The sequence below is a fragment of the Calonectris borealis genome, chromosome 6 (genome assembly GCF_964195595.1).
Source record: "Calonectris borealis chromosome 6, bCalBor7.hap1.2, whole genome shotgun sequence".
Classification (NCBI taxonomy): domain Eukaryota; kingdom Metazoa; phylum Chordata; class Aves; order Procellariiformes; family Procellariidae; genus Calonectris; species Calonectris borealis.
In genome coordinates, this window is record NC_134317.1 from 6608479 (window position 1) to 6635720 (window position 27242).

A 27242-nucleotide genomic window follows, 5' to 3' on the forward strand; every position below is an offset into this window, starting at 1 on the left:
AGTAGTAAAATGGCCTTCAGAGGAAGAGCAAAAGTGGCATAAAAATTAAAGCTCAACGGAAAGTCTATTAAAAATACAGAAGAGTATTTAACAGTCAATATAGGAAAAACATTCATCGGTTACAGAAGTAACTATTATTTTAATTCCGGTTTCTGAATTAAAATAATATAGGGTATGCACATACTTCTCTATATATGTACATATGGGCAAGCTACAGCAAAGGAATGAATACTAAAAAGAAATGAGAGAGAACACAACCTGCTGATGTTATTGAAGATCTGCTCTACAGTCAGATAAAAGATCAACCTGTGGATTACAGAAAAGCAGTGTACGCTGCAAACCATAATGCAAATCCAAACGCCATGCCATGCTAACAACAGGCAGCCCTTGCAACACTGGCTCACAGCTCACAGTGAAGCCAGAAATACGACTGGAAATGTACTTCTTCCTTCGTTCCTTCCCCTTGTTTACATGGGGGTAAAAAAGCATAGATTATACTCTGCAACCTTAAGGAAAAACAACGATTAAGAATTTGATTATGCAACAGTGATTGGTTCTGGAGCCAGCAATAATACTCATGATACCATATGCATGAGTCAGATTCATTACTTCTCAAAACAGTGCTAATATTTCCAGCTTTGAGTAGTCGATTGCAAACAGCAAATGATAAACTGAAAAGAAAGGGATTAAAACCAGAACGACCGCTAAAGCAACTGTCAAACACTTGTCCTCTGCAACAGAGGATTCGTGGTACCATATTCTTTGAGCAGAGAGATTAATACAGATGTTACCACACTGACCGCAAAAATCACTGCACTCCCACTGCCGAGGTGAGACACTGGTCTCGCTGGTCTCCAGATCTTCTGAAATCTCAGAGTACTTCATCAGCCAGCAGCTCTCCCACAACACCCATCAAGAGAGATGGCCCAGATGTATGGTTCAACATCTATACATGGATACATACAAAAATACACATGCTACCTGGAATGATAGGCACATGCCAGGTGCGTACACACACACAGAGGTATAGACGTGCACAGCATTGCATCCCATCAGCTCAAGTTCAACCCCTCAGACCAGTCACTGCTTCACTCTTGGTTTCCTCCCAGTCTTAAGGCAGCCTCTCACCTGGGTTCACTTTATTTTCTGCAATCCTGCCGCATGCCTGGCAGGAGCCAGCCCACACCAGAGCCTCCAAATGACCTCTTGCACCACAATGGAGGTCCACCTGCCCCAGGTGCTCGTCCTCACCAGCAGCTGAATGTAGTTGTCTGGAGGGAGGGGCAGGAGCAGGGCAATAGTTTCAGTTTTGCATGTTATCAATCTCCAGCAACCCCTGGAGTCGGACATGGGTTGTATGAGACTTTAAAGGGATTTCTCTCCCATGAGCCAGTCCAGTCACTGTCATTTTTTAGCATCCAGAATCCTGAAGCAAGGATTTCTACAGGTTAGTTACGGATATGACACAGTGTTTTGGAAATGCCCAGTAATAATACCTGCCTATGACGTTATATCAAGATTACTTCCAATATCCTTCTTCAGAAATGTCATTGTCTATATGAACAAAACCATCTCCAAATTTGTACATGCTCTAAATTCATGTACAATTGTAAATGTGTCATAAGAAGGACACGTTATGCAGTCAGGGCTTGTGTTTTCTCAACAGTTGCATTTTTAACAATATAAATTTACTTTTATATACATATACTAGGCTCAAACATTAGGCTTAAATTCTAATCTTTGGTGTATAAAACAAGGTTATGTTAAAGCGTGTCAAATCTGACCTGCCTATGATGCTTAATACTGTAGCCCCTAGGAGAAGAAGATTTACTTTTTCCCATACTCAGTTTAATTTCCTCCTCTCCTTAACCTGTTGTAGAACATTTTATACTCACAATCAAAATATGATAGCTCAACTGTATACTATTAATTTTTTATTTTGTTTCAATTTTTATTTTGCTCCAATTTTTATTTTGCTCTGAATCCAATCCTACTTTGATTTGCAATTGTTTTATGAACTTAAAAGCAAGTGACACTGTCAAGGTATTATTTCATCTGTAATTCTCTTTCTTGCATGCAGACGTGAATACTCCAAATCGTAATGGTAGGTATGAAGAGGTTTTGTTTTTCTTGTTTGTTTTTCAGACATACAAAAAGCCTTCTGTAGAAATTACAATTACAGCCTCTATTGTTCAGAAGCATGTACTTAAAAGAAACACAAGACAGGCACCGGTTGAATTGCTACTACAGATATTCCTGACGTAAACTAGTTTCTGTGGAGTTCGGCCCCAGATTGAAATAAAAAATTTTATTTACTTTAACTTACTACAAAGAAATTAAAAAACTAAAACAAAGTAAAGTTTTGAGTGGATAACAGATCCGAAATCACAATGCTTTAACTGCCAACCAACAGTATACCAAAAAGCCTTCCATCTCCATCTAACTAAAACAATGCATTTCTCACATATGGTGCTACTTATTTTTAACAGCATAATTTCGGTGCAATACCCAAGTGACAAGAACAATCAAGCTTGATTTCTTTGTGCAATTATAAAGAACTTTAGAGTGCTCAATCAATCAAACTAGTTGATTCTCCAAACCTCAACTAAATGGAAGGAGACCTGATTGGATTAAAAAATAATGGTTTGTCCCATTGCTTTAGCGAAGGGAGAACAATTTTTTTTTTCATTTAGGTTTTCTGAACTGAATTATATAAACGATTAGCTGGTGTCTAATTATGAATCAAAAGTACTTAATGAATGCTTACCTGCCACATAAAGGTGTTGCGAAGATTAATTAGGTAAGGTTTATAAAATGCTTTGAAGATTAAAAACACCACTTAATTATAATTGGATAAAGTATGAAAGGATACTGAGCACTAAAGAAGCCTGGCAACAGCCTGAAAACTCCCTTTTGTGTTAGATAAGTCCCCCTTTGTGCAAGCTGGGTCACTGGATACCTAATGTAGATGCACTGAATGACCTAAAATTAGGGTTTACGACAATATAGTTTACTTCACTGACTTGCCATTACATCGACCAGCTGCAAGTCCAAGTAAACATGTCGACTGAAGTCATCAAATGCTTGTGATCTCTTATATGCAGTGTTAATCAGGCATCCACCGTAGCTCGCCATCAAGGACACTGCTAAAAGACATATAGGGGAGACAGGATTTGTAGGGAGAGAGACTATTTCTCATTAGATCTACCAATACACTCAGAAATAAATGGACGGACTGTGGGCACACACGTGTTTTCCAGCGTCGCTGGTATTGTGGCTTATTTTTCCTCCTGCTGCGTAGCTTCCATTTCGAGTGAGAAACGCGGATATTTTGCACGCCACAGCAACAGCGCTGCCGTGCAGTCTACGTTGTGTAGATCACCTGGAGAACCCCGGCAAAGCCCTGGTCTGATCCTCACCACTGGCTTCCCAGCAGCTGAGCCCCTGCCTGCGAGAGACTTGCGGAGTTTGCTCTTCTGCGGAGGCAGCTGTATAATTCCTCTTCTTCATTTTGAAAATGCTGCTGAACTGTGGTGTGAGATTCCCACAGCTTTATGCTATTCTTAGAGCAGCAATGACTGTAGTTATTGCAGGTAAATGCTATATCTTAAATGCCAACCATTTACTACCTCTGTATTCAGTTTTCTAGTTACTCTCCCAAATGACTGCTACAAAATTTAATGCTAATTATGCCACAGCTGGGACTTGAAAACTTTGGCTCTTTGAAGTCTCTTCTCCTAGACTTTTTTTTTTAAAATATTTTTTTTCTTTGTTTTTTTTTCTATTCTTATCTGTACCCCTGGTTGAATACCTGAATATACATTTGCCCTTGCCTTCCCAGGTCTGTTTTCTAATTCACAGTCCTCATGCAGCAAATCTTTTTGGCTAGCATGGGGCAACTTACCTGACTCAGATGGACAGCATGTAGCTCAAAGCAGAAAATAAATGCATGTACGTCATAAAGCTGCCAGGAAAACAGAAATATTTGATTTATACCAAAATTCTTCCTTGACCAGCCTGTAACACTGTAGCATAGTTTGTTACAATAACTTGCTTTCTCACAGTCTGACTCTTCCTGGGTGCAAAGTCAGTCAAAAGGGTGCATTATTGCTTGTAATTTCTGCACATTACATAATAAACTATTTTGCTCAGTTTCAGTGCAAGATTCGCTAGAACAAATCCAGGGTGCTGCAGATCACAGCGGGGGGGTTATCAGAGAGCCGGCACACAACGCTGGCGGCTGATGTCAGCGGTGCTAATCCGTACTTTCTCCAGCACTGAAATGGCTCACAGACTTGTGGCGAGGATAAATACAGCGAGGGATAAAATCACCGTCGTCTTATTTCAGCATTTTATTTTTTTCCTCTATGTGTTAACAGGGGATACAGACCCACTTTTATGTACAGATCACATTTTGTCTTTTTTCACAGCCAGAATGCACTTACATCTGTCTATTTATCTACATGGCCCGTAGCACAGCAGATAGATGAGTGTCTCATTAATGAATTTATCTTTTCAGCACTGCTGCAAGGCAGGGAAGTGCTATTACCACCTCAGCCACCTCTACCTCTGGTTTAGAGATAAGGAAGCGAGGTGCACAAAGATTGGGTGATTTGCCCAAGGTCAGGCAGCAGCCAGGGAAACTGAGGCACCGCGCGTGCCTGGCCAGGGGCAGTCCAGCGGCCACACTCCCAACGGAGCAGCGCTGACGTATTGGGGCCAGTTACACCAGTAAAAGGCAGAAGCGAATGGATGCAATAGGTTATTCTGAGCAGCAAAAGGTCTTCTACAGAACATTGTTAGAGTATTTTTTCAGTTTGTTCAGCCGTGGGTGCAAATGCTCCTTGAGACACAGATATTTACATGACATTGAGTCGCCTCAAAGTAATGAAGGTCACTTTTCTGCAACTCAACGTCAGGAAATGGCGGCAACAGCCCTTCGCAGTGGGTGTTAGCAGCACTGGGAGCGCTTCCCACGGCATGAGCGGTGCTGGCATCCCTCCTCCTCCTCCCCCACGAGCGCCGGTGCCAGCCGTGGGGTCAGCTCTGCAGGGGAGCGCCCCGGGAGGGATGGGTGGCTGTGCTGTGTCTCCTTATCAAAACATTTTCCTTCAAGGCTTTCTGCAAGCTTGCACACACCCATTGAGCTCCAGTGCTCATTCACCTCTTCTGCTCTGCGCCCCCCTACTCTAAGTCTTCCCAGCTTGTGGGGCTCAAAACACCTGCGAGGTACACTCACAAATATCTGTATTTTAAACGTAATTTAAAAAATAATGATTCATTCCAACAATCTTTACTCACACATGCAGAGGCACTGAAGTCAGCAGTTACCAGGGGTAAGAGGAAATTCAAGGTGCAAGTATCTCATCAAGAACGTACCATGAGTACGGAGCAGAGACCACTGAGCTCCAGTTGCTGTCCTTCCCTCTGCGCCTGTCCTTCTTCCTTGCACACAATTCTTCTCTGGATGATGTTTGCTCCACTCTTCTGTGTCATTACAAGTGTATGCTAACAAACGTGCTTTGGAAACGTTACTTCACATCAGATCTCGCTCTCTAGGTCAGAAGTTCACCAGGATACAAGAAATTCCCAACATCTGCATTTTGCCCAGCACAGAAAGCACTGGTGTCCCTTAAAGCTGTAAATAAATAAACAAAACAAATCCCTTAAAACGTTACACACAACATGGCTTTTAAACAAAGGAAGGGAAAGGATTCATCTAAAATTCCACGTAAAAGCATTTTCATGCTGATCTCCTCCTTCGCTAGCACGCTGCTGGCACGCTGTTGCTCCCCGGGGAGCTCTGCGCTGGGTGAGCTCCAGTGCCTTCTGCAGGGACGCCGGGGACACGGGCACCCGAACAGGAGGGCAGGTCAGTCCCTCTGCCACATTTCTGGGGGAAAAAAAGACTTTGGACAATTTTAATGGTGTCTCTCTGGAATCCTTGTTTTTAGAAGCCTGACAATAACCAGCTCCAAATGGAAATCAGACTGTGTCATGCCATATGCTTTATTTTCTTCAGATGCCTTTCTTTTTCTGGGTGTGCAGCCCTGGCTCCCCCGTCCCCCATTGTCACAAACAACTTTTGATCTTAAAAAGTGAAGCAGCAAACCCGAGCCAATGGGAAAAAATGGTGGTGGTTTTTTTTTCAACGTGATATATAGCCAAATGCATATAGCACCAGGAGGAAGCGTGTCCCCAGAGTGGGACTATTAGAGATCGTTCACTATCGCTGGCTGAAGAAATGCAAACCAACGGCAGCAGTCACGCTCTGCAGAATATGACTGATATCTGAGAGTAAATTATTGTCAGTATTTGCTAATAATTTTCAAAGTTTAGCTCAAATATCTGTATGCTTTGCATATTGGGAAATGACAGGTAACGGCGCGGAATAAGAAGTTACCATTGTAATTGGCTGTGTATATTTTATTAGGCTCGGATTATGCTTAATCTCGTCATGGAGGTGCTTAAATTAAAGACAGCTTTGGATAATCATGTCACTTTAGTCAGTGGGAAGAGCCTGGCAGGTGTAGAGGGCAATTCAGATCTGAGATGCCTGAACATCCATCTGTAAATTGGGAAAGGTAAATCTGGTGCAGTCTCTCCCAGCCATGACTCAAAATGCTGTAGTTTAAGCCATTTGGGACCAACACCTTCTGCTTTGGGATTTCCTATGTTCAGGGGATTTAAGGATTTAGTGGAAGCTGTTAATAGATAGAAACCTGAAGGTCAAAAACCCCGGAGAATTTGATCAAATCCTGTATATCCTGCATATGTATTTCCCTTCAAGAATGAGAGAGAAGCTCAAGCCCCGAAGAAGTGTCCAGTACGTGCTGGAGGGGGAGGGCAGAAGCCGTCAGGACAACGGCAGCTGAAGCTGTAGCTGTTTTGGAAGAAGGTGCTGGTGTGTGATGCTCTGAGCATAGCAGTGTCCTGCTTCGAGCTCGACCTAACATCTTCTTGCCCCTCATGCTCTGTCAGCCTTTGCTTTCTTCTGCCACAGATGAAGTTAGTCTTCTCCCAAGCAACTAGCGATAAGATGAGAGGAAATGGCCTCAAGTTGCGCCAGGGGAGGTTTAGATTGGACATTAGGAAAAATTTCTTTCCTGAAAGAGTGGTCAGGCCTTGGAACAGGCCACCCAGGGAAGTGGTTGAGTCACCATCCCTGGAAGTATTTAAAAGACGTGTAGATGAGGCCCTTAGGGACATGGTTTAGGTGGCATGGTGGTGTTGGGTTGACGGTTGGACTCGATGATCTTAGAGGTCTTTTCCAACCTTAATGATTCTATGATTCTAAGCCTGGATGGGAATGGCCAGCTGATGTTGCCCAAAGTGTGCTTCCCAGAGAAGGGATCTAGCTTGTTTACATGCTTTCATCTTTTTCATACAAACCAACCAAAAATTCAGGAAAATACTTTGGAATCCAGTTATGTGTTCTTTGACAATTTTATCTGTGTAAAGTCACCTCTTTAAACTGAGCAAGATATTTTCATGCCCACCTACACAGCTTTTTCACTGACCCTCCAAGTTCACCACACTCAAAGTCTTGGGTTTTAGTGATTCTCCGCAGAGCCCTACTGCATTTGCTGTAAACAGTTTCTTTTGTGTGCATCCTCAGATGAATAAATGCGGGACGCAAGCTCCGGTGTGGCTGTCGCTGAAGTCTGAATCCCTGCCGGTTCCCGGCGAGAGCAAGCGGCTCACAGCCTGTGCTACCTGGCAGTTCTTCTTCGGGGGCACCAAGGACTGCTGCTTGTTTCGGATACCCATCGCCGTCAGGAACTGCGGCGAATTCTTTGTATATCTCCTGCAGCCTACTCAAGGATGCATGGGCTACTGCGCGGAAGGTGAGGATCAGTAAAGTATTTATCAATAAGATTGCATATGCCTCTCTCGCTGGGTGTTCAAAGGTCCTGGTATTGCAATGCACATCTCGGTGACCTTGCGAGTCAAGCTTCACTCCCAGTAAGATGCCGACCATGTAGAAAATAAATCAGCGGCGGTCTGAGGTGTTCCTGAGGAATAGCTATCATTACCAGCGCAAAATGTAATCTGGTGTGTATTGCTGAAGTGTTCTTTGCTTGGTTACAGTTCACATGTAACCTTTCCTACTGTCTTCGGCTCTGCTTTGGCTTGAAGTTGCAGTGAGCGGAGGCATCTCGGTTTTATCAAGGCACTGTATCCAGGATACTGCATCTAAGGTCTGTTCTTATCTTCAATAATCCAGTATCCCCCCAAAAAAGATAATTCTGAAACTCTGGAAGGAAAAAACCCTAAACTGATAACATCTTTTTCATGACATTTATATAATTACTCTCGTCAGAAATAATTTTCAGCCTACTACAAGAGATCTAACCTCTGTTCGGTAGCTAGGAAACAAAGGAATAGCAGAAAGCAATTGCTCACTCAGTTAAACCTTCTGAGTTCATGTTCAGGTGCATATATATTTAGTCAGAAAAGACAGTTCTTTCTCAAAAGGAAAAAATTACCTTTACACTTTCCTTTCAGCATTTTTGGACAGAGACATGACACACTGAGAAACTAGGGTTATCACCTTTCAATCAGGCAAAATTCAAGCTTAAATAAATTTTAAAGGGAGAGATATCTATTTTGCTATCTTTATCAATATTTTAACATTCCCACAGGAGGAAGAGAGAGGAAAAAAGGCTCAAAGAAAGTGAGATTAATTCACTATTTGAAATAAAAAATATCCATTAAAATAAATGAAACTCCTCTTTAATTTTGATGATTCTTTCTCAGAAATGACTTTTTAAACTGAATACACTCATTTTCCAGTTTAAGCTTGGCTTTATTTAAACTATAAGATTTCCACTACCCTTGTTTGAAGAATTATTTACCAATACTTTTTGGGTGATTAATTTTGCCCTTTCTGTTGATCCATACCTGTTTAGTAATGTAAATCTGCCTGCATTTTTCATAAAAAAAAGTTTATCCCTCCCCATCGATCCCAAACCAAGGATCTTCTGCCTTTTTCTTACCACTGCTGTTGAAGCTTTCACCTTTTTCCTAGGCATTTCAGTGAGGTCCAGCTCTCCCGAGTCTTTAACTTCTTGTCTTTAGGATGTTTTTGCAGTATCATGTATTGGATGGAAAACACTCAAAGCTGAAGGTTTTTATTGAGGGTTGTTAACTCACTGTCTTAAATTCAGCTGTGAACATTGCACCACAGGAGCCCCTACGCAGCCCCAGCGCCGGGTCCAGCTGGCACCGTCACAGCTTCTTGCCGGGGTCGATCCCCCAGCCCCATCCGCTGGAGGCTCGAGAGCAGGACACCGGTCAGCACTTCTGAGCTGCGAAACAAAACGAATTTAGAGCTTCATAGCCTGGCAGAAAGGACACGGCTGGGAAAAGCAGCGTACGTGCTTGCAATTCTGCTCATATCCTCCCATGAGCTGATCACCTAGCTTTGTCCTTCTGGAATGATTTCCTGCAGAAAGTCATGATGAGAGCCACAGTTTGAGGCAGCTTCCCTTAGAAAAAAAAGGGAAAAGCATAGAAACAACTGGCCCTTATTCATATTTTAAGTAACTTGTTTCTTTTCTTACCTCTTGTTATTTGCCCTGGACAGATGTTAACATATTGGTTCTTTGTTCTGCTGTAACAGACTCATACCTTATTCTCTCGGACTCCCGTATTTTCTACACTCCTCCAAAAAAGTTTCTTAATTTATCCTTTCAAAGCATCCGAACCAGCTTCATGTTCCATTTGAGTCTGGGTCTCTAGAGATAAAAGAACACTCTACAGTATTATACATTTTTGTTTCTACTTTCCAGGTGAGTTTAACAGGAAGAAAAGTTTCAGACTTCATTACTTGTTGAGGCCTATAGAAAGCAGGCTGCATTTTTAGAGCAGCGGCATTATTCTGGGCAGAGGGAGACTATGTTGAGCAGACTCAGCCTAGGTACGTCCCAGAACAGCCTGGAAAGGATCTTCACAGCACAGTAATATGGGCTGGGTGCTCTCTGAGAGTCGGTTTACTTCTGCAACAAAATTATTTCTCATATCTCTTCTGTACTTATTGCAAAACTTGGATCAAAAGGCTGTGCTTCAGGGGAATCTGAAGCTGATGGCCTTTGTTAGAGTAATTAATTTGTATTAATCCAAGTGCTTCATTTCAATAACATTTCTCTTATTGCAAAATAAATAAAGAAAAAACCACAGAAAAACAGGTCAAATATTATAACAGCAATGGGTAGTCAGTACACAATTAACAATTTTTGCATCTCATATGAAATACATTTTCTTACTTACATAGTTAATAATCAAATCACAAGAATACGAAATGTAGCATTTGCCCCGTGTTTAGTTATATTGAAATCTTTTTGTCAAGTGAACAATGGTAATATTAAAATAACATTTTGTGCTACATCCTTCTTTTGTTTTCTTCTTCCAGACAAACTCACAAGCCTGGCTTTGCAACCAGTGATAACTCCTGAGCTTGTGCAAGGTCGTGTCCACCTGAAGTGCACCTACAGCCGCCCCTCCTCAGAGCTGCCGCTGCAATACGTGGTGGTCTGGTCGCGCCTGTCCACCCCTGGCAAGAAAGAGCAGATCCAGCGTGACACCACCCTGCAGTCATTTTCCTACGTCGAGATGAACGGTGTAAATCTCAAATTGGGAGACACGGTAATGCCGCCCTGCCTTCAGCAAAAAAGGTCAAACGCTCAGGAGGATCAAATCCTTTTCTTAAATCTTTGTTGTGTTATTAGTGCTGTTCCTCACTCATTATACTTAAAAATACTGCAGAAGAAAATACTGAAGCTGTTTTACAACTGGATTATTAAATACCATTTACCAGATTCAGGATCTGTAACATTTCTTTGAATTGCAGTGAGTTGACAGAAGCTATCCATTTTACTATTTTCTAAAGGCAACTTGAATATTTGCACTTACATTACAGCTTGAATGCCATGAAGTTGGTATGAGTAGCACATGTGCCTGAGCCAATTTTTGCTTGGTATTTTTTTGTATCTTGCAGCAGCGAGAATTTGCGGTAGAGGCAGACTCAGCTATATGCACTCAGTAATTTTTATACTCATGGACTAAAGACACAATAACATCTTTTCACAGAAAAGAAAGACAGTACATTTTAAAATACAGGGAGGTTTATTTTATGGTCTTTTTCATGGTGTTCTGCCTCTCTGATTCCAAATTCTTGGTTCAATAGCATACTGAAAGATAGAGTTCATTACAAAACAATCTTTAAGAAGTATATTTGATGGCTTACATAGCAACACAGATCTAATTTCAACAACAACAAAACAGAAACCAATACAAGATGTGAAAAAAATTGACTTGTGTATGAATTCATGGCCTTTCATGGTACAGAAACAAGACTTTTAAAGTTAAATTAGGTTCATAACTTTTATAGGCAGAGAGCCATTAGTGATGCTACAATGAACTGAAAGAATAAACAGGGAAAATGGCCTTGTGTTAAAAGTAGGTTGGAAATAGTCTTGGTATTTTGCAGCTCTTCTTTGAGATATTTAAGATATTTAACAAAATGTGAATAAGCTTTTTTCCAGTTCTTGAAAGGATGAGTCATTTATAACAGTAGCACAATCTAGATAGTTTTTTCTCATTTCTCCTTGTAATTATGCCTCCTGAGTTCAGAATCTGACTGATGCTGCCCTCACTTACATTATAACATGAGGCAGACAATTCTGCCAGTTTAAGACAAGTTTGTGTTACAAAGAGATATTTTCATCAAAATAATTTCACTTGCCATCACTCCAAATCTAGTTTTAACAATCCTGAGGGATTCAGAGAAAATACAGTTCTGTTAACTAGTGGCATCACCAAATCTTTATAAGACCATTTTTATTACATTAAGTTTTCAGTAAGCCCTTCTTTGTCCTCTGCTGAAACCCACATGTTTAATTTAGGGGGTTTAGTGAAATTAAAATGTTCTCTTCCTTGCTAGATTTTTTTAAATGTCTTCATGGCCTGTTTGACTAATTATCCATAAATCATCACTGGTGAAAACCAAGCAATGAAGCCTCAGCTATAACTGGGAATTCAGTTTCACATAATAAAGATTTAAAAAAGCATTTCACCACGTCTGCCATCCCACTCTAGGTGTCTAATAAGTCACAAAGGGGCAGACTCTCCTTTCACCTCCGGTGGTGTAAACCTACAGCAACTTAGTAAGCATTGGTACCACACTACCGCAAAGGAAAGGTGATGCCACTGAAGGTACAGTCAGACCCCGGGGACCACACTCAGCTGCACAGAGGTTGTTCGTAACCTTCCACCCACCCAGGAAAGATGCAAGTGGAAGGCTTTTTTCTCAGGCAGCTTTAAAGGGATCCCTTTAAAGCCATATTAGAGAGGAGACAACGAATCAGGGCCACTTTCCAGTTCTCTTTCCCCTCTCCGTGCACAGCCCAGTGGTAGCATCCCCACAGCTGTGCACTGCCAGGGCACTTGGGTGACATTCAGAGCAGAATTTGTCCCCCAGGATGCAGAATTTGCAGCGTTTTGAAAACTGCTTGCCTTTTTAACCTACTTTTAACCTACTCTTCACCTACCTGCACATAGCCTGAATTTGGTCTCAAAGCTTTTGTAGCCTGAAATCAGCATCCTCTCTGTTCATTTCTTGATAAAAAAAGTACAGTCAAGCAAGATTTGTTTTTAATCACCTTTTAGGTGATTGATATCTAGGCTATTTTTTATCTGTCAGAAAGTCTCCAAGTAATAAGTTAGTCACATAATAGAATATCTATTGATATATTTTAATACGGAGTCAAACGTTAGAGAAGAGTTGAGATTTACCGGCCAACATTTCTGAACTTGTATTGACTAAACAGCCTGTTATTTTTTAATAGGCATGACGTGTGCTTTTCTCCCCCATCTTTGGGCTCCAATTTTGTTATTTCAGACAGTAATGTTGGCAGCATAATGTTCGCAAAACTATTGCAGCCTTAAATAAATCCATAACGTACCGCTATTTCTATATAAACGCTGAAAGAAGCCTACTCCATCTGATATGAAAATCCTGGCGTTCCTCAGCCTTATTTACGTGATAGTGACAGAGGTCATTTCATTCCTCGAGGCACAGCCATCTATAAATTATAGTAGCACACTGTGAGTAATGAGTTATGCTAAGAAAGAAAGGTGTTTAGAAGAAAACCGTGCAGATTTTGCTCAGCGCAGCAATCCAAAAGTTCATACGCTGAGGAGCAATTGTCACCATACATAAACTATGATGCGCATTGTAAAATAAAAATGTTTAAGTAAAACCGACGTTTCCGAGCTCTGTGCTAAAGCAGCCATTTCATGTGGCACTCTGCAACAGCAGAATAATATGCCCCAGCCAAAAAGACTGTAAATTAGTGCCTCAGTATAGAAAATAACTAATTTTCACTCACAAGGGAAGAGGGGTGAAATATCCCCCTGCTGAAATACTAATCCCATCCCAACCACTGGACTTGACAAAATCAACAACAGAAATAGGAAGACCTGCCTATTTGTAGGACACACCTGAGTTTACAATGTCTTTCTCAACCTTCAGGTAGAAAATGAGGAGAATCCTAGCAGAAACAGAGCTCTGGGTGGACTTGGACAGAGATTTTAAAGCAGAAAGGGTCAGAGAAATGATGAGCAAAACCCTGCAGCTGATAAGACACCTCGGTACTACCCTGGGAAAATTTATTTCCTTAGTAGATGAATGACCTACAGTCAGCCTCCACGTACTGTTTGGCCTATTTGGCAACTGAAAAGAGCTGCCTTCTTTATATATAGCGAGTGGCAGAGTGACTAGAGCTGGACCTCCCGCAGTGGCAGGACACGCTGCTGCACCAGCTCCCTCCCTTCTGCAGCCAACGGCCCATAAGAGGTTTGTGTTCAAAAGCTTTAAGGTCTAGGTTATTAATTAACTCATAGTCAGATTCTCCCTGCTTTCCCCTTCCTGCTAACCCTTCTGGAAAGCCTTCCCAGAGACTTTGTTCCTACCCCTTTCTGCAAATACCTACAGCTAGATCGTTTCTTCAAGCTAATGAGAACTACTTTTTTTTTTCCTTCGGCTTCCCTAGAAATGCCATCCTTCAGCTCTGCTCATTCTTTGCTCTTTTCATCAAGGCTGTAAACCACAGCTCCCTCCCGCACACACTCCCCAGCTCCCAGCAGAGCGACTCCTTGAGCCTTCCCTAACCCCAGCCCATTAGCGTTTAATAGAGCAGACAACGGCAGCTCAGAGGCTTTGATAGCCATGGCGAGACACCCTTTCCCCTGGCATGATCAATTCCCTGCCCAACCCTTCACCTGCAAGCCAGCAGTGTGGCTGAATGACTCTTACCCTTGCAGCCCCAGCCTGCCTTTTGACGTGGGTGATGTAGCGAGGAGGGTAGATCCAGTCCTGGAGTTAAGGGTTAATCACCCACAGCTTGGGCACCTGCACCTTACGAGCAGCACGTAGACTTCCCTCCCCAGTGAATGGGAAGAAGTGAGTATTCCTAAATGGAACCTTATGTTGAGAAGCGAGCTTCCCACAGGTGGCCAACATAAATTACTGACCGGAGCAGCATCCCTGAATTCCCACACCTCTCAGCGGTTTGGATATCTGGGTCAGGAAAGTGCCTCCATCTGCTTTTTAATGCAGACCTTTAAGTCCTACTCAGATGTACCTGGCTGTATGTAGTCTTTGAAAGATCACTACCAGTAAAAGTAAATATTTCAACTTTAAATCATCGCTGTTGTCACTGTGGGGTCTCTGGCACTGCAATACAGCTGAAATGCTTGCTGGAGAGAGGGGAAATGGGTAGTTGGTCCTCCCAGCTGTGCGTTAGGTGCATGTCCTGCCCTTCCCAAGGGAGCATCCCACCCCAGGGCATAGGTTGCACTAGGAGAGGCAGCAGGGACCACAGCTGGGGAGCGGCACGTGCATTTGCTTATTTTCTCTGGTGGCTTTAGGTAAAACACACAAGCGGTCCTGATGGGCAGACCCAAACCCAGTACTCCCACCTGCCAGCTCTCCCTATTTTGAGGACAAGTGCCATTGCCCCTGGGCCGCTATGGAGATGGGTGGTGGCACCATTTCTGCCAGTGCTTTGAGAAGCATACAGCTGAGGTTAGCCTTCCTGAGAGCTCCCGAAATTATCTGGCAAAGCTAGGAGCCTTCACAGGTACCTGACTGAAGAACAGGGATGGGTTTTGATCACAAAACAGTATCTCCTGTTTTGCCTTCGGGAACCCAATCCCTTATCTGAGCACGGCTGGGAGAGGCTGATGAAACTGGAGGCATGGCCATGCTGGATGTGCCAGCAAGCATCCCCCTCCGCGCCCCCGCCTCTGCGCCCGCCGCCTTTGAAGATGGCAACAAACGTGAATGTGACTTTCTTTGAGTTTTTCTGCCTCTGCCCTCAGTCCCACGTCTCTCACTACATGCTCAAGCTGCCACAGATGATCCCTGCGCTACATTCAGAAGTAATTAGGGGCACGGAAAAGGGTGAAACTGGAGGTGGTTTTCTGTTCGAAATGAGTGTAAACAACTCATTTGGGGGAGTTTGGATTCTGAGAGCTCTGAGAAAAACCCACATTTTGATGTGCAAGTTGTTAGAGGGAAATTTGCCGGAGATGGTGATAGATCCTAGGATTAAAATACTCTCCCAGAGTATTGTTTCCCAGAGCTACCCGACCCCCACCAAATTAATGACTGAATTCTGCTTTTAACTAAATATGCTGGCCACAGGGTTCACGGCAAAGTGGGAAGGAATCTGATTGATTCCACATAAGGGTGGAAATCTGCTCCAACACACAGGAAAGGAGAAACTTCTTAGCTATCAGGGCCTTTTTCTATCAGAATTTTGTGCCTAAAAGTACTTTTCCGCCCTATGGGAAGATCTGCTGGCGCACGGGGGAAAGGGAGCAGCCCACGCCCAGAAGCAATCCAGTCATCCTGTCCGAGGGCACCCTTCCATTTCTGTCCCTTTAAAAGGGACGATGAAAAATTATAATTTGATTTTTTTAACAGATCCGATGAGTTTGTGGAAAAATACTGCCTAACCTGTCACGGCCATCAGCATACTGCTGTCAGTGATGCTTTTATCTCTTTGCTTTAAAAAGGCTGCATCCTGAGATGGGGGAGGGGAAGATGAGAAAGAAAAAGTTGATTACTGAACTGGAGAAAAAGAGCTGGTATTTAGATGAAGGTAAAAAAAACTCCTTGGAGTGACTATCGTAATAATTATGTGACAAACTGTCAACCTGCAGCTCAGTAGCCGATGAACATATCTGCCGATTGTGAAGGGTGCACTTAACAAGGTAAAGGCACTACAAGGGGAGGAACGATATAAAAGACAGAAGTGAAATGTAACTCATGATGGCTGGCCGTACATTTTGAATTTGCAAAGTTTGTGCTGATCTCTCAAAGTGCTGAAGATAGAATTGGAACGGACTGATAGTCTAAGAATTTCTCAGTGTATTGTTAGGGAGTAATTTTTTACTTTAGCGTTCAGTGCTTTATCAATAAAATATATACCTCTAAAATATATATGTGAGAAAATACAATGCTTGCAGGGAATGAGGTTGGGTTCTGACATTTCCCAGGATGTCACTTTGGGGAAAATCACCGGGAGATCGGAGCCTCCGTCGGAGCCGGACATCCTCGTGCATGAGCCTGCTGCCTCTCATTACAGCCCCCTCCTTGGCAGGAGCGCTCCACGTGGCGTGCTCAGAGGGACGTCTCCCTGTGAATATTTTTGGTAAAAAGCATCAAAGCCAAAGCTGCAAACACCCGGCAAGTTTAAATATAGTATCTGCAATGCAGGTGCATTGGATTTGCTCAATGAGCTCTGCAAGGGGACTGTTGGTTTGGTTTTTTTTCACTGACAGGAATATACGTTATCTGAACTCTTTCTCTGTAGTCACCGCCTTGTCAGATCCCGATTTTGCAGAACTTTTCCCGTGGCAGCTGTAGGAGAAGCAGCAAGAGGAAGATCAACGCTCGCCTTCTGCCTTCCCAGCAGAACTTTTTTGGAAACTTTGTAAGCTGAACACGAGCTTTTAGGGAATGCTTGGAGATAATAAATATCTAATGATAACCGGGGCTTATTACCTTGAGGAGACAACGACTTGTTCTTCTTTGGAGGCAAACTGGCTAACTACGAAGTATTGAGGAATTTTAATTTTAAAGTGTCTCTGTGAGGCCTGTGTCTTTTTTTCCCCCAGTACACCCAGTACGACCTCAGGCTTCCATCTAGTTAACAGAACAAATAACACCATTTTTACTGGGCCAAAGTGGCTGGAGCTGTCAGCAAAAGAGTGAGAAACTTTATGAAGGTAAAAATAGCCCAAAAGGCAAATAAACCTGGGACTGAGCTGGACTGGAAATGATCCACCTGAAGAGCACAGAGAACACTTGATTTTTCCCATAGCCATACAAATGATGCTGTACTGCTGAAGGGGCATTTTCATTGTGCGGAAATCAGTTAGGAAAGAGGAGTTTGGAGGAAACTCATGACTTGATGGTAATGAAGAAATATTCCAGAGTGCTATGCAACTCATGCCCACATGACCATATGAATCTGGGAATATCCTGGTTTTGAGCCTGCTTTGCTGATGAGGGTCGTGCCTGAGCCGGCAGGTTAGAGCTCCGACAGCAACACGGCCGGTGGGTGGTGCTGGAAAATCCGTCCAAAGGAGTTTATCACAATGGAAAATAAATTAGATTGGTCCGATTCCTCCTCATGGGTTCCTCAAGGCTTAGAAAAGGCAGTAGCTATAAATATGCCATCTGACTATTTGGAATTGATTTAGTATGTCACAATCTGTTACTCCATTTCCGAGAAGAGGCCAAAAAAAAATTTCAGAACTACAGTTTCAGAGCCTATTGTCGTTTGCTTTAAGGAAAACTTCTGTAGTTTAATCTTATGATCCTAGAAATGATGTTAGCAGTTTGGGTTTTCTGAAACCAATGAAACATTAAGATGGCAGATGGTGTGCGGGCTCAGCAGAGATAAAGGTTGCGTGACTGTGCTAGGAATAAAACATAAATGGCCTGGTACATTGTGTTTGATGGAGTTTTGTGTTGGGGGGGAATTTTTTTTTTTTTTTTAAACAGTATAAACCCTGTAGGCACATCTGCATCATCTTTTATAAAGCAATAAGAAAAAAAAAGAGCTTCTTATATTGCTGACACAGTTTCTGAGACTGGATGACTGTCAAACTAATTTAAATGAAAAAACTGCTTGGAAACTTGGTACAGAGAGAAGATATTTGATCCAGTGGACAGACTGAAGTCTGGGATCCCAAGGGCTAATGTCCTAATCCTGACAGTAACGTCTATGAACAACGTAATTCTCCCTAATTAAAATGAGTTAATATCACTAACCAAGGTGCTTGAAAAACTGCAGAAGAAAACACATTGTAAGCATTCAGTGTTATTAATTGTTGAGACAGAAGCCATGTTCCTTTGCTTATTAAATGCATCAAAAATTCTTCCAAATCTCAAAATTTATGCATAAGCATTTTTAAAACCTAAACCTCAAAAATATGTTTCAACAGTAGGAAAAAAGCCTAACAACCCTGATCAACAGGAAGATGCATAATTATATAAATTTTCTTCAGGAAAAGCTATAGCATATGCTGTTTATTTATTACAGGTCTTTTGCACTGTCACTGCTTTTACGAGGGACACTCCTGAGCAGCAGTCGTTGCCTGAAGAGAGCAAAGGTTTCTATGCTGGGATTAAGGTAATGCAAATGGCCCTGATTACTGACTTGGCATATTCTTAGGGAATATTTATACATTTTCTGACATGGTCTGAAAAACAAGACACAGAAACATAAGATTTGATCATCATAACCAGTGCTGCTTTTATGTTCACTTTAAGAAAATGTCTTAATAAATTATATGGCTTTCAGTCTGTTTGTAAAACGCCCTAAACCACCCATCAGCACCGTGTGCAGGTGTTGACACTAATGCACCATAAAGAATGTGCAAAACTACATCTTCTAGTAAATACACCCCAAAGTACTCTGGTGTTTACATATAATGGGAAGACACACCTACAAGGATGCAGAATTTTGTCGTACCTAAACCAGAAGAAAGTGAAGAGAAAGCTAATTTTTATCCATCATCTTTTTACGGTCAGGCACTACAAAAACCAAATTGCTGAAGATAAATTCACACTGAGTGCAAAAACCAGGTCTGTCTGGCAATCCAGGAGAATTTGAGATCTTCTGAGTATCTAAGCTTTGTGCCTCCATGAATGGTGTTTGAAAAATCTGGCAACCCATTCTGTGTGACGTTTGAAGAACAGTTTCGGGTTTTTTGGAAATGTCAGAATTTCCCAGGGAATGGAAATTCCCATTTCTGACTAGCCCCGAGTGTTGTTTCTGCTCTTGCCCCAGAGAACAGACAGACAGAAATGGCACAACCCGAGCTCTCTCCCCGGCGCACAAGTCACCCCAGCTGTAATATCTTATGTACGGAGAAATCCTTCTTCCTGCCGTAGCAGGGAAAAGGAATCAGGCAAAAATTGCACTCCCTTTGCACCAGGGGCAGGGTACAAACATAGAGTCCATGACCATGAGGTAATGCCGTACTTCAGGCCATGAATATTGCTGCTATTTCTCCTAGTGCATTGGAATAGGAGCTCCTTTTAACCAGGGATGTTAAAAATGGATAAATTCTATGGTATCATGCTATTTTCAGTCTTAATAAAAACCTGTTTTGAGATTAGGGGATGAGAAGCAACTATATATGACAACTGCAAACATTTTCTTAATTACCGAGAATGTTAAAGTATTTTAACAACAATTTCACCTTATAAAGTTGAAGATCATTATTACGAAGATTATTATTATTATTATGAGGATTTTTACAAAGATTATTATTATTTTATAAAGAATTATATATTTTTATAATTTATTAAAACCACTCAAAATTTCATAAATATCAGTATTGCCTAATTAATCTGTCAAAATAATCTAAAAATTATTTTCTTATTTCCAGTTTTTACCAGAATCGTTACAAATTGCAGAGGATGGCAAAGAGCATGTTTTGACTGTTCTGAGCACTGTACCCATTGCCTGTCCTGGGCATGATGATTCCTGTAAAATTACTTTACAGCTAAGTACTGAGGATTTGGGTAAGAGTTTTACATATTGGCATCGAATCAACGTGATTATGTTGTCTTGTGTTTATGTTACGATGGATTCCAATAGAAATTACAAGACTTAAATAACAACAAAGGGCAGAAGCCATAAACACAACAAACTAGGTCAATATTTGTTTGCAAAATAAAACAGATTATAATATCATTCGGGTTTTTAAGGAAGAAAAAATCTGACTAGCAATAACTTGAATGATAGTCCATTGACATTTATGGATGAAATAACGATGAGTAGAAGAACTTATTTTAAATTCCAAGAGTATAAAATTCCATTTTAAGTTTTTGAAGCAGCAATGGTCTTAGTAGAATAATTTCATTAATTATCAATAAGAAGCTCACCTTCAGATTTATTATTCAGTAAATGTGTACTGAAACCCTTTTTCTTTCTTTTTCTGGCTTACAATTTTTGTCTAACAATATAGAAGAAAAAAATAATTCTTATGCTTATATATTATTCTCTTTCTAAAGATATTTTTTTACTTGAAAACATTGACAATGTCATTTAGAAAATTCTTGCCCTTTTAATCAGTAAATGCTTTCCTCAGGTTAATCTGGTGGAATATCATGCCTACCCAAAGGGGGGCATATATATATTTGCTTTCCATTTGCACTAAATAAAACACCCAACCCTTTTTCTGACAAGGCATTTATTTCTCTTCCATAGGTTACTTAATGAGAAAAATATTTAGACATAGGATTACAGCCACCGTTTCTCTACCCACAAAAAGCCAGCTCAAAAAAAAATGTTGGCAAAACCCAGATAGTTCCTGATTGTTTTCCCTTTCTAAATCCCTCTCCTTTCTCCCCCCATCATCAGCCAAGTGCTTAGACAGAAGAAAAAAATAATTCAAATGGTATCACAACACAACGATCTTAAACTGAATGGCACCTTATGGTTCCAGCAGCTGTGTTGGCGCTCGTACGTGGAGTACTTTGTATTTCTCCATGGCTCAGTGCTGCTCTGTTCTACATATTGCTCTTGGCTTAGAGTCTCTGCCGGTCCATCAGGCAAACATCCGCTGAGCTCATGGGAACGGATTTTCTTAGATATTTAGGTAGCTAAGAACACAGACTGGTGTGGAACGCAGCCTCCAAGCAGCTTAGACGCCCACTGTTTATGGGGATCAAATAAGAATTAGTCACATAACTTATCAAGGTATTTTTTTTAACTCCCATTTTCTTAGGCATTGATAAAGCCCTTCAACATCTCAGTGAGAATGAATGCATGGTCCAGGAGCTCTCAAGTGGGGGAGGCTAAGTTCAATAGATCGGACTGAGGCTGATCCCTTGCCAGGGTCTTCTCCAGTCCCACAACGTGCATTTGACTGGAAGAAAGAGGGGAGGCAAGAATTGCAGAAGTAGTTTTATTTTCAAACTGTCAATGGGCTTGATGTGTTGGTGCCAAGAGGTCCCAGGATGGAGAGACAACTCTACCAGCTAACTAACCTTTGAAAGAACTTGTCACTGAAGTGGAAAATTTCCGTTAGTTTTAATCAACTCATTTCTGCAGCTTAAACTATAACCAGCTCTAGCCCTTGATTGCTCCACCCTGAAGCTATTTCCTTGGATGACACTTGGGCTGTTTATGATCAATTGAGATATCTGTATATACTTAAGGTTGACTATCTGCTGCTGTGTGTTTGCATAACTGCATGTCTGGTTTATGCCTTTATTGTCTGTGGGGTCTGTTAGTTTATCTGAAGGAACACTGTGGGCTTCTGAAAAACGTAATGTCGGCCACAGTGCTATAAATTGAAAATAAAAACAACTTTAGCTGAGATTCGTTTATACCAAATAAATTAACTGACAAGCTCCTTGTCTGACTTAATCCATAGAATAACACTGTTGTGCTAATTATGTAGGGAATAAGTGATAAGAGAGCTAATTACAAGCACAGAAATATCTCTCTGAGTTCAGACAATATCATAATGAATGCCAAGGCACAGCAGAGCCACTGGAGTTTGGCTTCTGTTAAGTTTATCATTACTATTTTGACAAGATGATTTTCTTTGATTTTAAACTTTTGTTCTGGGTTGTGAGCACAGCTCATGAGGCTGTAATGGCAATAACTATTCCTCATGGAAACCTTCAATTTAATTGAATCAAGAACCTTGAAAATGAGCCAGGACTTTTCTATAAGATGTGAGGCAGCCTTTAAGGATTTGGTATGAGAGATAATATGCTATTAATATTTGTAGGTTTTTAGTTCAGTTCCTATAGAACTCTACAGGGTTAATTTAAATTATATTTTAGGAGTCTTTTCCATACGGAATATAACATTGATTATTTGATCATGTTAGAAATACCATCTTAAAATACTTGAATGCCATCTCTTATAAATTATTAAGCAATTCTACAAATGGGAAAAATGATATGAAAATTTGATATTTTCACATTAGATTAATTCCATTTACACCATTTCTAGAACTTCGTTCTTTTCAGGTTATAATTATTGGTCTGGGAGAGAAAACTAAATACTCAGCACAAACAAGAGAAGTCGACACTACTAGTCTTGCACCTAGAAGAGATCCCTTTAGGAAAGATATGATGTGCAGAGGCAGAGCTGAATGAATGACTTGGGTTGCCATTGCCATATGGATTTTATCACCACCCATCACTTCCCTACCCATCACAGATACTTACATAGCCAGTACCACCATAGCTCATTACTTTTCCACATTCTTTTAGTGAAATTATCCTCACAATGCCTCTGTGAAAGATAGAAATAAAACTACCATCATTTTACAGGTTGGAAAGTAAAGCACCATAACCTAGCTAAGCCGAAAATACAAATACAAATCTGCTGCATTTGCCTTCCTGTTGTGGATCCAAAGTTCACTAAAAACTCGAGAACCCTCCCTTTCCAGTTAAAATATTCTATTTATTTTAAATTAAATAACTCCCAGCAGATACCTCCTTATAATAAAGCTAGTGAAAGATAAATGTTTTCCAGAAACACAGACTCATCTCTTTCTTTGTCATGAGAACTACTCATCTTCATTCCCTGGGCATGGACCCATAAAGATAAGACTGTCATTCCAGAAATATTAGCACCTGTGGAAAGAAAAGCACCACTGAGTTTTAGTAAACTACCTACTGCAGGGGAAAAAAGAAAAAACGCACATTAAAATGTGCAGAGGCATGCCAGATTGAGTCAGTCACGACTGGCTTCATGCAAAACCCATCTGGTTTCAAGGCATGTGTGTCCTGGAATATGAAACATTTGTGTTGGACGGTAAACAGGCAACTGTTTGGATAACTCTTGTCAGACTTGGTCTTTGTGTTCATTTTAGATAGCCAATTACTGGGGCCCCCAGACATCGCCCTTTCGGCGTGCCAGGTGGATCTGCTGCGGGCGCCCTGCTCGGAAAGCAGCTGTGCAGCAGCCGCGCTGACAGTGACAGCCGTGACAGACTTTGCTCAGGATGGGAACCGCATCAGCCGCATCAGAGCTGAGCCAGTCGGACGGAGGGATTTGCTTTGGAGGGCTTACACGCCCAAGGATGTGAAGGTAGGGTCCTAAAATAATTTGGAAAACGTGTCAAATTTAAATGGGAGGTTTGGTATTGCAGAAAACAACAATAAACCTTAACTATATAAACGTTTGGGGACTGCTGTCAGCAGTAAACCAAAACAGCCTCTTTATACGCCAAGAAAATCAACATGTAAAGCCTTTTGCTTTAACAAATTTAGGTTTGATGATTAGTCAGCACACCAGTAAGGCCAACAGCTGGATTATAGATGTAACCAGGCGTGCTCGTGTATGCTGGAAGAGGAGAGAGGGAGAACCGGAGTTGGGGAATTAGCACCTTTTTGAGAAGGAGGGAGAGGGAAAGCCGAGGGTTTGGAGCACAGTTTCTGAAAAAGCAGAGAAAAGGCAGTGCCTCGGCAATGAGAAAGGAGGACCGAGACTCAGCAGCGCCGTGTTCAATTTGCGACTGTGCCAGGAATCACTGGGACACCTCCGACGACACACGCGGCTGCTCCGTCTCTTCATTTATCCCTGTACAAAATGTCCAAAATAAAAATAATAAGAATCAATCAGGGAGGCAAGCCACGCTTTCCCTGCCTAGAAAGGGGTGTGGTGAGCAGGGACTGGCCCGTTGTCTGTGAACCTGTTTCAGAGCCTCGGCTGGGAGCTTTGAGAGCCGTAATCCCACCGCCCAAGAGAATAAACCAGAACGTGATTTGACTCAGCTAAATTTCTCAGAGCAATGGCACATCCAAGCTGGTATATTTTAAGTAACCAAAAACAACCCCCCAATGAAATCTATAATTTCACTGCCCTGATTTTTGTGGATTTGCTCATGAAAGAATGAGATTAAACTGGATGAAAATAATTTTTGTATTCAAAGGTAAAATGCCTAGCACGTGACTATATCCTTTGCTCTCCAGCATAGGCTTCTTTGAAACTTTTTAAGATTCTTAAATCAGAAATTGCAGCTAATTCAGTGTAGTGCACTCACATACCCATATTTTTTTCTTGAAGTTACAAATGCTTCCATTAAAATATGAAAATGTAGCAAGCATGAAATGGAATTAATCAATTTTAATAATAAATTCCATCTATCTCAGTTAAAACTTGATCTATGGAAACATAATAGACATTACCTTCCCTCCCCCCCATTTCCCCATTGCTGCTTTGCAGTTAATTAGAGGCGTTAATGTAACACAGTTCCTGCAACATATCAAGGAAAAATCCATATATTAAAATCCACATAGTCTTTAGTCCTTCAGACTTGTTCAAATATTTTTGATTTATCTGAAAATTGAATGGAAATGGTGGGCAGAACATCCTGACACACTCAGACACCTGATAAAGTGGATTTCTTCAGCAAACTAAGACTGCCTACCACTAGGACTTGCATCCTCTGCTGGTGTCATGCAAGAAAAGAGCAGAGCAGAAAAGGCCACGTGGATTTGTTTGTGCAAAGGTTTTAGTTAGGAAGGTTGCGGCCATGGAGAAAATGGGAAAATTCCGAGACACTTCTTTTTATCACGCTGTAGATACCAATGATACAATTGACCTCAGATCAAAATGCTGTTCAAAGACGTGTTCAGTTTTTCATTCCCTCAAGACCATCACTCTAACATTTTGGGATGCCAGAGACCGGTGGGTGTCTAAGCAGTGTCTCTGTGTGATAGTTAAGGGGCATTTTGAAGTACAGCTGATGTATTGCTGCAGGTGAAGAATTTTGTCAGGGAGTGTGGTTCTATCTTCACCCCTTTATTCATTTATTTAATCTCATCACTGTTCCTAAAAGCTAAGTTCTGCTTTGTCACTGAAAGATCGCACAAGGATATAGAGGCCATTCTTCTTTCCCGCTCCGTGGATCATGGCAGAACTAACTGAATTGCACCTCTGGATCTCTCACGGGCAAAGAACGAGCAAAGAATTAACAGCACTGGCCAAGAAATCAGCCTGGCAGGCTGGATATAGCAAAACCATAGTACTTCATCACTCCCACCAGTATGACTTCATATTGCAAATCACTACACAATCCAGTCTTGCATTTCTGAGAACTGGATAGCAGAATATGAAAAAATACCATCTTGAGCCGACATGGCAATGCAGGCCCAGCACTGCCCGGGATTCAGGTATTGCTATTTCGAGGGGAGTTGCCCTACCTCTGGCTTTCGCAGGCATATCTGCTCCTTGCAGAGCGCCAGGACTCTCAGACCTTGTCTGCATCCCAGCTTGTGCACAGGTAACCAAGAGCTGAAGCAGCTGAAGATCTCTGTTGCTATAGCAGATCCTTTCCTCTTTTATTCACATGCCAAAAGCAGACAGCTCCAGCAGCCTGATTTGGGCCCTCGTCGCCAGTACCTGATCAATAACCTCCACATCAAATATATAAATCAGCCATTCATATGCTGTATCAGGAAATTTAAGGTCAAATTGGGGGACAGGCAGTGACTACTACTAAAATATGCTAATGCTACTTAATTACAGTATACCTTACACCATACTTCAGGCATTACAATTAGTACAATTTAATGAGCACTCTACTCTCTTGATAATTTCAGTGAATGATCTACTTCTTAGCAAAAAAGTTTAATAAAAAAGCTTTGCTTTTTACCAGATAAAGAAAGACAGTGTATTACATCAGGTGGAATAGGAGCACTTTGAACTCCCTTACTGCATGTGATTAAACTCTGTTGTTTCAAAGTGAAGCCTGTTTTATACCCATTCGCAATCATGTTTTAGAAGTCAGATTTTAGTTTGTACTTGACACATGAATCCTGCCCCTAATGTTTTGTGAGGAACAGTAATGAAGAAAAACTGCTGTGCAGACTGTATTCATTACACATTTCATTTTAACTAGGTCACAGTTCGAGACCTCCCAACAGGGAACTGCTACTCTTTCACTGATCCACACATTATCACATTTGATGGATGGTGAGTATTCTACTTTGAAATAATTTGGCTCAATTACTGCAGTTTTCAGTTTCTGGATGTAGCATGCATTTGGTTTTACATTAGAATATCAAAAGAGCATTGTACTAGTTTGCTTATAGTGATTAATGCAGTGCTTCAATAACATACATGGTTTCCTTCCAGCTGTTTATGCTCCTTTTAACAAAAGGACTAGAAATTGATTAATCTTGAAGCAGAATAATTTTTACAAGACAAAGGTCAGATTCCAAAATATTCTTCAAACAGAACTGTCATTATTGACTTTGAGAGGGTGTCTACAGCATGTGGCATCATGTCAGTGACACCCCAGGTCCACCCAAGTGAGCCTTGTAGCAGCACAACACGCAGGGACAGCCTGGTCCTTCCCAGCAATTTAGTAACACCCGATGCAAAGTCACTCAGCCCCAGGATGCTCTTGCATTCTTCTACTTCCAGAGCTGGTTCCACAGCTGCATCTCTTCATGGAGTTGACAGTCATAATCACAACCAAAAAAGCATAAAGATGGCTGTACAGTCTCAGATAAAAGAAGTCCGGAAATGATAAGTGGCAAATATCAGGGAAAGAGTGCAAAAATAAAGTTGTACATCCTCCTGTACCATCCAGATGTCCTCCTGTATTATCCAGCAATAAGTTGCTTAAAGACTTACAGAGCCAAAGGTGGTATCTTTGTGTTTGACAACCTGTACTGT

The 27242-nt window shown here is 41.4% G+C and overlaps 1 protein-coding gene across 1 annotated transcript in view; it reads left to right on the top strand.

Moving 5' to 3' along the window:
• Positions 1-27242, top strand: part of LOC142083383 (von Willebrand factor D and EGF domain-containing protein-like) — a 183339-nt gene that overhangs the window by 41642 nt on the left and 114455 nt on the right. Inside the window, exons 3-8 of the mRNA XM_075152716.1 lie at positions 7619-7847; positions 10415-10647; positions 18621-18710; positions 19975-20110; positions 23428-23645; positions 26461-26534. Of these exons, the coding sequence (XP_075008817.1) occupies positions 7619-7847; positions 10415-10647; positions 18621-18710; positions 19975-20110; positions 23428-23645; positions 26461-26534 (980 nt within the window). The remainder of the gene's footprint in view (positions 1-7618; positions 7848-10414; positions 10648-18620; positions 18711-19974; positions 20111-23427; positions 23646-26460; positions 26535-27242) is intronic.